The 12,484-nt window shown below is 40.6% G+C and overlaps 1 protein-coding gene across 2 annotated transcripts in view; it reads left to right on the top strand.

Moving 5' to 3' along the window:
* The window catches only part of Rlip (Ral interacting protein), an 81,302-nt gene that overhangs the window by 38,378 nt on the left and 30,440 nt on the right, over positions 1 to 12,484 (top strand). For both annotated transcript variants that reach the window (XM_067156480.2, XM_067156479.2), the window contains exons 6-9: positions 3,496 to 3,640; positions 6,919 to 7,096; positions 8,311 to 8,441; positions 9,750 to 9,933. In XM_067156480.2, the coding sequence (XP_067012581.2) occupies positions 3,496 to 3,640; positions 6,919 to 7,096; positions 8,311 to 8,441; positions 9,750 to 9,933 (638 nt within the window). The remainder of the gene's footprint in view (positions 1 to 3,495; positions 3,641 to 6,918; positions 7,097 to 8,310; positions 8,442 to 9,749; positions 9,934 to 12,484) is intronic.

Raw genomic sequence — 12,484 nt, 5'->3', positions numbered from 1 at the left:
GAAAGACCGAAGAAAGTGGAGAGGAACCATATTTGCCCCTACCCGGCTACAGCTGGAGAAAGGGAAATGATGATGATGATGATGATGATGTAACCGTTTGAGAAAAAATCTATCTTGTTTTCTAGAACGCAACTAAAACACAATAAGACCTGAATGCCCGTTTACATGTGGTATCTTGAGTACGGTAACCCTATTTAAATCTATATCAATACTCCATTTAAACGTAGTAAATATTTATGGGAATGATCGGCGTGAATATGACCCACCCCCAAAATTTAGAACCAATATTTGGGAGAAAAAAGTGTGGGTGGTATTCGGGGTTAAGTGGTATATGGAAATAGAGGGATAAGAAGAAATGCAGATAATACAATGAAAGGAAAGATATTAAAGAAACCTGTTTTGATGTCTATTCTCGTCTGCTCGTCCCACACTGAGCTGTCAGTGTTTTAATATTAATAAAATATCTGCTAGGGCGCTAATTGTAATTTAAATAACATCAAATGTGAATAATAAATTAATTAATCGCCTCACGCTTGGTCGTTACTTGTAACATTAAGAAAAATGACGTTAATCATAATATTAATTTCTGTACCATAGTTGAATGTAATTATCACTTGGAACTTCTAATGAAATAAAATTAAAAACAAGTGAATGAATAAATCATTGAAGATACTGTATCTCTGAAGCTTGAAAAATTCCAGCGAATCATAGCTGCAGTACAGCGGAAATCAGCCTTGCGTATTACAAGCGCGTATCGCACAGTATCCGAACCTGCGGTTCTTATGGTAGGAGCGCTACCACTGATTGATTTATTTTCCTTAGAGAGACAGGAAGTCTGGCAAACTCAAGGGAAGCTCGAAAAGAAGGGTGCTCAGGATTAGCTTATAGGCAATGAATGGAACGATGGCAGCAAAAATGGGAGGATGATCCTCGAGGAAAATGGACTAAGTGGCTGATTTAGCTGATTGTATCGCACAAGCTCATGGTGAGGTTAACTTTTATCTTACGCAGCTCTTGACGGGTCACGGATACACAGAGTAGGTAGAGCGAGTGATTCGGTGTGTATTTATTGTAATGATGGTGACGAAGTACTTCACACATTTTTTGTATGTTATCATTGGTCAACACAGAGAAGATATTTAGAAGCTGAGCAAGGAGAATTGATGCCAGAAAGTATTATGTAGGTAATGCTACGAAATCAAGAATCTTGGGATCAGGTAACAGTATATGTAAAAGGCATCCTGTGTCAGAAAAAGAGGGATGTGAATGCTCATGAACTGAATAAAGGAGAAATAAAGAAAGAAGAAACCTGAGAAATTAGCACGACACCACCCTGAAGTAATGCCAGAGCGGTTCCGGGGCAGAGATATGCGTCATGGGAAAAGTGTGTGTATGTTTTAGTGAGTAAGAATCTCGCACGCTTGTGGAGTCCGGTCCCTCACAAGTGTCTCATGAAAGATTTCCCACAGTCCCACGTAAAAAGAATTATTGTTGTTGTTGTTATTATTATTATTATTATTATTATTATTATTATTATTATTATTATTATTATTATTATTATTACGAAAATGCAGGTAAATGGGCACCAGAGGCTTTACGTCACACTGACACAGATAGGTCTTATGGCGACGATGGGAGAGGAAAGGGCTAGGACTGAGAAGGAAGCAGCCGTGGCCATGGGAAACCATGGAAAATCCATCTTCAGGGCTGCTGACACTATCTCCCGAATACTGGATACTGGCCGCACTTAAGCGACTGCAGCTTTCGAGCTCGGTACATAAGCACTTCATCAACATACAGTACATATAGGATAGCAATACACTCAATAAACCTAGAATAAAATAAAAAAAGGCAAGGAAAGAGGACAGCAAGGTGTGCACTATCATATGTAGTGAGCCCGATGACCAGTAGTTGCAAAGCATATAGGTATATAATTGGCCTTCACTGTTTGTGTATCAACATAAATTGTTGGTTCTCACCATCAACACATGGTATACACTGTGATACTGTAGCTCTTTTTCACTGACACCAACATGTAGTGTTTAGATACACTTTCCCTTGCACAAACACGCTGTTGATCTGTGCCTTGAAACCGGGCCGTAGATTACAGAAACTTGCCATGAGCTATAGAAGATAAAGATCAGTACCTCAGCACAAGAGTTGTATAAACAGAACACTAGTCCATCCATAATCAAATGTACACTCCTTAATGTTCACAGTCAAGAGACTTACTAGATAATATTCACAGTAAACTCCTCCATAAGTTGTTCCCGAGTGATAGTAATGTTTCCTGTATCATGTTCTCCCAAAGAATAAGTAGACTTTCACATCACCACTCCTTCTGGACATCTTCAAACTTGTGTCGGCCTGTCTGTCCAGTCATGAACGAGGGATATCTGCACTCGTGGCTATATTCCTACATGCCCGCCGAGGCTGTCTTGAGGATATGCATGTGTCAGGCTGGACTCTCTGTATGACTCACTGAAGTTTCCCCCAATGTTTTTCCAAACCTGGAAATAGCTATGTGTTTCCCAACTGCCTTACAAAACGAAGAACTACAGCGAGTTCCTGGCAGATGCGCCCAGCTTATGTGCCTCTCGTCGACTCATCACTTCCCGTCATACAGAGCAGCGACAGCACGGGAATGCCGTGCTTAGAATGTGTATTAAGCGTGGATCTGTCGTTCCAACTGTTCTCGAGTTGTGAAGCGTTACTAGGGGTATAATTCTCATACTGCCTCCACGTGTGTACGTGATAGGGGAAAGGGTATTTATGTACGATAATTATGTAAAAGCATAGTTTTGCAGGGAAGTCGTTAGACAATTTATAACATAATTTCCAGCTGTATGCCCTCCGCAAAGAGACCGTACGGAACCTGGTAAACAAATTGAGAGGAACTGGCTCTTTACTCGATATGAAGCGAAGTGTTTTCAAAACCTGTACTTAACGAGGAAAAAGTAAATTAAATCACAGAAAGTTTAGAACATACGCCAACAAAATCCCTAAGATGACATAGACAGGAAGCCGCGGTTTCAAAGAGCACGGCATGGCGGGCCTCGAATATGATAAATTGAAATAGCCTCAGTTTATGGAAGATGAACTCATGCGCGTGAATCGGAGTTTTGTAAGGCGATGCCAGAAATGTGGGGATGCAAGAGGACGACATTTTCATCATCTCCTGTCATAAGATAGAGCTTATTTTCTTAATTCTTATTATGTCATGCAGGGATAAAGTGAGCAAAGGGTTGTCCTTGTTGCTATGTCGCAGGGCGGGAGTGATGAGTGATTGGGAGGCAGACAAGCTGGCCAACCGATGAGAGAAACTCACTGTAATATCCTTCCAGCTTCAAATATTTTTACTTCAATACACCAGTATAATAATAATTCCGGTGTGGGGTTGTGATATGTACCATCACAGTGTGTTTATCGTATTAGGTGTTCTGTGCCCAGATAAGTTACTGTTCCTTGTTGATCTATGCCTGTCTGTTATTGTAGGTCTGAACATGGAATCTATTTACAAGTTATCAGGAATAAAGTCCAAAGTGCAGAACCTAAGGAGACAGTACAACCTGCGAGAGACAGTCAGCCTGGCAGAGTACGAACCTCCAGTTGTCACCAGCTTGCTGAAGCAGTTCTTTAGGTGAGCTCTGGTGTGGGGAATGCTTGCATGGACTGGAAAATTTGTTTCCTTTCAGTTATTGAAGCATACGATATGAAAAACATCTACAGATCAATGTACCATCTAAATCATTGGTAATTAGCACAGTGCAATGCGCCGGTGGAAATGTTTTTAAACAGTGTTTAACAGCGTCTCTCTGCTTGAATGAAAAAAAGAACTGCTGTTAATTTCTTCGTCCAGGATGCTTCAGAAATGTGTATTCCAAAGCAATGAATGGACTTACTTGGTGAGGAAACAACAAAGTTTGGATAATGAGGCTTTCAGAGTCTTTAAAAAAAAAGTGATTGAAAGATGTCTTCCCCATTTAAGCGAGCACACCTCTAAAAGACTATTTTCCTCATGGAACAATGAGTGCTCACTGTATCTCCAGAAATAGCCATAGTTGATATGTTGATTGTTCTTCGTATGCTCGCTCAATGTTGGTGATCATCGTAGAGTATCAGAGTTGTTGTGTCCTGTGCCCTGGTCTTTTCTAACATCAGTTGTATAAGGCCGGGTATAAGATGTGACAGAATTCAACCATTTGATTACCTATAACTAGAGTTTGTGATTTTTAGCATTTGCGATAAATGCGAAATATGTCGAAACTTTGTCAGTGTATGTGCCTTCATCTTATATGACCCGTACGAGGGGTTTTTAGCGATTTTGAATTAGTGATAAAATGCAAAATTGATTCAAAGTGAAAAATTATACAATTTATGCGAAATAGATGTGAAACTCGTAGTTGTATACAAAATAAAAATATATCTTTTTAAAAATGATGCATTTTTCTTTAAAAAAAGATATATGTTGTTATTTATTTCAGGAGAAATAATTATTACGGCGCCCATTGCGATTGTAAAGTGGTAACATGCTTTGACAGACACTTCCATCCTGTTGCATGGAACATTTGTAAGTTCATTATTGCACTTAGCTGGTCGGCGAGATTTATTCTCTTTGTTTTTCAGCCTACCCATTGATGTCAGATGATACCAGGATGATACCTGAAGCTATTTTCTCTGTGTAAATAGTAATTCTGAGCTGAAATACGGAAAATAAAAAACACCTCATTTTGCCGCTCATTGTAAACAATCACGGCGGCATCCAAGCACGGCATGGATGAGTTTATTCGTTACTGGTTTGAAAATCATGATGTTGAAAGTGGAAATGATTCTCTGGAGAGTGAAAATACGTCTTCTTCAACTGATAGTGATGAAAGTGATTCCGATTTCAGTTCTGAGATGATAGTGCAATTGAAACTATGTGACAAAACCAGAATGCAACAAGAGCGAGTGAGAAGTCTAGGTTTTTTTTTTTTTGCTAGTTGCTTTACGTCGCACCGACACAGATAGGTCTTACGGCGACGATGGAGCAGGAAAGGCCTAGGAATGGGAAGGAAGCGGCCTAGTGTGAAAATGGGAAACCGCGGAAAAACAACTTCAGGGCTGCCGACAGTGGGGTTCGAACCCACTATCTCCCGAATGCGAGCTCACAGCTGCGCGCTCCTAACTGCACGGCCAACTCGCCCGGTGAGAAGTCTAGTAAAATGATAATTGGAATTATGATCTTGTTGACAATAAGCCACTTTCTGTAACATGTAAACCAGTTTTTGAAATTCACTCTATAGTAGGGAGGGGGTTGGGTAATAATCCGAAAAATTGACGTAGGGAATGAATTTCTAACCCCACAGTTCTGGGATCACGTTACTAAGGAAACCAATGCCTATGCCTCTATATTTCTTACATTTCTTGCTAATTTATCTGCTTCCCTTGAAACCAGTAATACTTACGAACGAAAACATTAGTTTCCTGTTACTATAGACGAGCTAAAAGCTCACTTTGCTTGTGTATTTTTATGTAGCCTGTGTGATTAATCAAATTTATGTTAAAGTGACAAAAAAAATAAATGGTATGTAAGGGAATATTTCCTTTCACAAGTAATGGCACGCCAAAGGGTTAAATCATTCAATGTGTGGAATTTCTTTCACTGGCTAAAGAACACTGCAAAGAACAATCAATCAAACAGCAAATACACTTTCAAGCACCACGTCCATTCTCTTTGTGTTGACCCTTGATCATAGTCGGTTATTCTTGACATTGGTGTTGAGCAGTAGTTCTGTTTAAAAGTACGGTAGCGATTTATTTTATTGTCTGGTAGCCATGGATAGAAGCGAAGTGACGATCAAACAGCATGCTGAGAGTCACAAATCGGGACGTTTTTATGTAAGCGATACAGATGGCCTATATTGATGTGCCGACTCTGCAATCAAAGACTTGAAGAAAAAAAGAAATGTTTTGCAGTCCTTCCTTTGCCTTGGCAGCCCTTCTGTCCATTTGGGCCTCTACGAACAGTGTCGATGTAGAGTTGTTTTTAGCAAGTACAACATAATTGTGACTGATAAGCGGTCTCAAATGAAGGAGGACACCTTTTAAGCAATTGGGATGTTGTACTTTAATCATCATTGGAATTCCTCTTCCTTGTAGGTGTGTTGTACTGTGATAAATAAATACGTTCAGAATATAATTTTTCATTTTGAAATTGTTTGCAAATTTGAAAATAAGCATATTCCTGTGTGTGCGTTAATACTTCTTGCAGTCTTATGTAGATGTTTGTCTTATTTTCCATAGTGAATTCAAAACTGCGAATTCAAAACTGCATGACGAGCAATGTGTGATTAAACAGTATGATTTTACTCCTAACTGTTGTGTGTGCAGTTTAGCAAATTATGCCTATTTTTAATCAATTTGCTACAAAACGCTAAATTTGAGAAGTTTAGATGCTACAAAATGCTAAGTTGGAAAATCAAAACGCTAAATCTCTGATTTTTAAATGCTATAAACCATGAACTCTACCTAGAATCTATAGGATTTGAATTTTTCCCTATCATGTGGAATTTAAGTTCGTGGGATTAAATTGGCAGCGTTGATATGGTTTGCCCGATTCCCCAGACATACGGTCGAAACACATGCGCCACAAGTAGCTTTCTCTACACTGAATTTTAATACACATAACATGGCACAGGGTGAGATATATTTCATGGATTTCAGAACTGATGGCAAAAGAAGAATATCAAACTAATATTGAGTCTTTATCACACTTTGTTCCTGTTTATTTAACTCTTTTTATTTTATTTTTTTCTACAAAAGTCATCATTTGAAAATTGACATTTGGCACACAGCTACCAGAAAGAGGTGTCATGATTTACTGTATAGTGAGATGGTATAAAGTAAAATGAAGTAGAGTGATTTACTGTGCCACAGGGAGCTGCCTGAACCTCTGCTGACGACGGATCTGCTGGCGAGGTTTGAAGAAGCGGCTGCTGCGAACGAGGTAGGCACAAGGGAGGCGGATCTCCAGGCGCTCGTGGAACAGCTTCCCACTTGTAACAGGCACCTCCTGGGCTGGCTCATGGTTCATCTGGACTGTATCACCATTCATGTGAGTTCCCATGACACAACTCTAGTTAAGAGCTGTCCTCACTCCTTGAGAGAGACTGTAAATGGATTCTCACACATTGGTGAATTCAGATTTAAGCAGGTAAAAATATGTGCCCCCGAATATACGGACTGTATTCTATATTCCTCGCTGCATTGTCTTTTGAGAAGGCGTCCACCTTATACATTGCCTGTGTCTGTACTGCTCCACTTTGACGACAGCAGTGATGCTTGGAGCAACATACATGCATGCCCGGCAGGGTCAGGAATTTTAACCATCATGACACAAGTCGCCTGCGGACGTCAAATCAAAAGACCTGCCCCTGGTGAGTCGAACGTGTCCTCGGATACTCTGGGCACTAAAGGCCATACGCCATTTCATTTCCTCTCGGTCTCCACAACCAGCTCTGCGACATCGCCATCTTGGTCTCCCCCCCATGGCCAAATCCATTATTCTTGTCCTTCCTGCACTGCTCGCCTCACATGATCCTACCACCGAAGCAGGTTTATACTTGCAGCTTTCTCCATTAATGTTTCCCCTCCTGCCATTGTTTGAACTTGTATTAATGCTTTTATGCTTCCTTCTCCTCACCATTCCAGCGGGGAGTACAATACTTTATCCCAGGCGTCACGCCAGCTGGCTTATTTGAATGCAGAAGACAGTATATCCCTCACACTCTGGTAAAAGCCATTTACTTGTACCCTTTCCAGTCTCCTCGGTTATCTTCCCTTCTTCTGGCAATACACCTGCCGAGTATTTGAAACTTTTCACGTCTACTTGTTTTCCACTTCTTTCTCTCTCCTTCCGTCCCTCCCTCTTGATATCACTGCTGTTTCACTCTTCTCAACACTTGTTACTCTTTCTTGTTCTTCATTTCATTTAATTTTCTCGCCTTCTCTATGTCGTGCTTTGTTTCATCCTGTCTTCTGATTCACACACACACACAAACACACACACACCATTGGATTTTGTGACTGAAGAGTTTGGACGACAGCACATTTTCCTGTTTCCACAACCAATCATTTTATTTCTGCTATTTTGGTCTTTACATTACTAACAATTTTTTTGTATGAAGCTTTTATTATTTGCACTTCTGCTCTCTGTACTTGCTTTTTGCTCTTGAATATTGTGAGTACATGTAGAATAAGGGCGAAACCTCTGTAGATATTGACTCAATCTGTGGATGTTTATACAAGAATTCTTGTTTTGTTTTTCAGGAGAAGGTGAACAAAATGAATGCTCAGAATCTGGCCATTTCTCTGAGCCCTGTGCTGCAGATGAGTCACCGCTTGTTTACCGCCATCCTGTGTCATTGTAAAGCTCTCTTCACAGACGTGAAGCTGTCCAGGTAACGTGCATTTCTCTTATAGTCAGGGATCCCACATGATTTTCCCAGGACAGTCCTGTCTCAGTGCCCCGAAGAATTATATCCCGGACGCTAGAAATCCCTATGTTCTAATACATCAATATAATTTCTTCGAAAATATCGAGTTTATATACAAAATTGTGTCCTATTTGATTTTATCGTGTGCTGTTTCTAATTCCTTTAACAGTTTGTATATTAATGGTTGCTGTTCCATGTTTTAAGGGACTGGCATCACTCCCTTCTTTAACATAGCATGGCATTACCTTGCACTTGCGTGAAGGGTACTCGGGGCATTTTGTCTTCCTTCCATTCATGTCGGTGGCTACACGTGACGAGGTGAACAGATGTGTTTCGGACATGGGATAATAATTTCGTCTTTACTTGTTCATTCCCACACCCTGTCAGGTCAAGTCAGTGACAGTGAGGCCTGGTACAAGTGTTTTCAGTTGATGTGCAAGGGGTGAAAGAAGACCAAAGTGAGCACTACGTAAGAGTGTAGCTGGTGGAAGCCCGTACTGAGTGATAGGATGGAGAAGAATAATTGGACATGTTATGAGGATGGAGGAGGGAAGAATACCAAAACAAGTGCTGGAGGCTAAGAGGGATGGACTCTGTCAAGAACAGTACAAGAATACAATCACTGAAGATGAGAGGCAACACCCCGACCTGGCAGGAGCTGGTAAGAATTGCAGGTTGTACACTTTCTTGGAAGGTGGTTCTGTTACTTCAAGTGCTCGAGAAATGCTGGAATTTGTAGTTTCACTGTCAGGTTATTTTGAACTTGACTTTTATGGGTTCAGTTTTACAACAGTGTGCATTGACATTGCTGTGAGGAAGGTTTAAAAGAAAAGGTGAAAGCGGGCTGAGGCTCAGCTGGTAGAGTGTGTTCCTACTTATTTTTAATGGTACCAGTTTCGTACCCCACTCTCAAGCGGACACGCCCTATACAACGATCATGTTCTCGGTCCTAAAGGTGTCCATTATAGAGGTTTTAGTGGATAACAAATTGATCTTCAGAAACTTGGGTAATGAGGGGAAGAGAGAAAAGCAGGAGAAGTAAAATAGGAGTGACAAAAATATATTGGATAAGAAATGAGAAAGTTAAAAAACTAGTGTGAGATAGGATATAGGAATGAAGGAGGATATCCAGGAAGTTGCAGGAGACCAACTGAACATGCACCAGACATGAGTAAAGGTCTCTTCTCTCCCTAAGGAAACTGTTGTGGCCTTGGAGGCCTGTTGTTAACTGTGTCAGTATTTCCTGTGATAACCATTATCTCTCTCCCCCAGATACGTCCCCCCGTTGAGCGCGGGCAGCCCTTCCCTCCCTGATACGGCCGTGGGCATTGCCGATGAACTGCGTAAACAGGAATCTCTGTTAAACCAGATTCATCGCGAGATGAATGCCGGATACGTCTCGAAACGCAAGGAGGAACAACTGTGGGAGGTCCAGAGGCTCATCACTCAACTGAAGGTAGGGTACCACTGAGGATGTGTTCTATTGCCTAGTGCCCAAGATTGTCAGGTCTTGACTGTGGTTATCTGGTAGGAGATGTGCCGGAGGCCTGGGTTCGGTGCTTACACAAGGAGTTCACGAATTCTTCCAGCAAGCCAGGTAGAATGTATATAACGGTCTTCCCTCTCTAGGCCATTCCATGTTTCTCCTCTCTGGTCTAGAGCGTCATGCAACCACTTTTCAAAATACTTCTTTGGAGTATAAATAAATGAAAACTACAGACTGTGCACCAGTTATTAGCAATGTCAACCGCAGGGCATTAGAACACACACACTCACATATTTACCTTTGAAAGAAATATTATTTGTTCATGAAATTTTTAGATCTTTCTGTTGTTCAGTGATGCCAAGCTGCATGTTTATTATGGGGGCCGATGATAATTTTGAGATTGGTGTAATAGTGACAAAACATTCTTAATAAAATTGCGGTAAAGTTCGTCTCAATTTTTTGAAGATATCTGATGGTTCATTCCTGAGACATGTTGAGTGAATTTTGGTAAGTCACTGGTATAACAGAAGCTAGGCGTACACATAAATGTATAGTGTGGAGAGTGTTGTTATTGGTACTGTGTACTGTTCAGATGTGTTAATAATATCCGAGCTCGATAGCTGCAGTTGCTTAACAGTGTTCAGTATTTGGGAGATAGTGTATTCGAACCCCACTGTCGGCAGCCCTGAAGATGGTTTTCCGTGGTTTCCCATTTTCACACCAAGCAAATGCTCGGGCTGGACCTTAATTAAGGCCACGGTCGCATCCTTCCCAGTCCTAGCCCTTTCCTGTCCCATCGTCGCCGTAAGACCTATCTGTGTTGGTGCGACGTAAAGCCAATACAAAAAAAATCATAAAATGTAAGGTAAGGCAGATAAATAAAGGAAAATGGGAGAAGAGACAAGACTATATACAGCCGAAATTGGTTAGAACGTTTATGTGGGGCCAAAAAAAAAGTCATAAAGAGGGAGCGTGCTAAAAAATTAAAATCGGTTATGCTGTTAAATTTAAGGTTAGGTTTGAACATAAAAATAATTGCGATGAAAACAAAGAAACAAATGTTTCCAATTATAATTAATACTATAAATAAAGAAATAATAAAATCTCGGGAACAGAACCAACTTTTGGGTGGTTAGGCCGTGTGCGTTTGCAGAGGTTCACCCAAACATGCCATTTGGGGTCATCAGTTGGATTGGCACACCCCTCCAAGACTTTGCTTAGCAACTGCATGGTCCCGCCGTGTTAGCAAATAGGGATTGCTAACCTGCTAAAGGAGAAGTGAATTCTCCATTCTTAGAAATAGGTACTCCCCATGGAGATACAACTCCCGAGATTTTAAGATCTGCGGCCATGAAAACGAATTTTGGAAAAGAAATAATATATTTTAAGAACACCAATATACTGTAGTAAATCGAGGAAAACCGTTCTTACTGATGCGAACTACACTATACACGTTGTTAACAATTATGTTTCAAGTTGCCATAGAAACGTCGAACGTCTGGGTGATTTGCTCACGTTGCATGTGTGGATTAGCATCTGCTTTCTCAATAAACTTTAATTTTTCATCATTTGTGAACTGCCCAGCTTTCTTCTTCTCCATAGCTGAATGTCCTGCAAACCACTATGCGTAAGTACAGTAGGCCTAATTTATGTATGTTGTTACATAATTCGCTTACGTACGTAAAATTAAGCACCAGCACGTGAGCTGTATACGTAACTGCAGTAGGCCTAATTTATGTTTGCTGTTACACAATTCACTTACAAATGTAGAATTAAGCACCAACACGTCACTCGAGCTACTGTTGTGCAATCCCACATCAAAGACTTGCTCAAGACTGACAGTCCCTGCAGCTGTAGGCCAACACACTAGGGCCAGATCCTCACCCAGGCCAGTCGCGCAACATGGTCAGGAACGCTAATTTAAATTTCTAATGGTGGGAATTACAAACGTACTAAAGAGTGACATGGATGTACTATCCGGGTTTCTTTAGCATGTATTTCATAGGACATGGACTAGGACTTTGGAATAACTAGGGAGGTGCAGTTTCGACTGTACATGAATACTGGAGGTAAAATACTAGGAACACAGAACAAACACAAAGGAGGAGTAAACAAGTCATTTGTACAAAGGTAGTAAGGGCTCATTAATGAGTTCTAAAGCCAAACATGGGAGCTGAGAAGAAGTGGCATTGATGAGGGGAGAGCACATTGTGTTTATTGTATAACAAGTTTAGATTCTTCCCGTTATGACAAAGATATAACAAGTGTTCTGTAGGACATTTCACGTACTGAGTGCTGAATTTAAATGAAAGAAAGAATGAAATAATATTTGAGTTTTAAAATGCCAAATGTTGAAGTTTATTTCCAGAGGAAAGTACTTCAGAATGTGACGTTGTTTCTGTGATGGACCGTATTGCTTTTGTTATACTGTTTATAACGTTGTGCAATTCTCTGAAGCCGGTTATTTACAGTAATACACTTATTTAATGGTTTTTCACAAGCTCAGCGACCAACATCTATG

This window comes from Anabrus simplex, chromosome 12 (assembly GCF_040414725.1).
Source record: "Anabrus simplex isolate iqAnaSimp1 chromosome 12, ASM4041472v1, whole genome shotgun sequence".
Classification (NCBI taxonomy): domain Eukaryota; kingdom Metazoa; phylum Arthropoda; class Insecta; order Orthoptera; family Tettigoniidae; genus Anabrus; species Anabrus simplex.
This window is presented reverse-complemented; position numbering and strand designations above follow the sequence as displayed.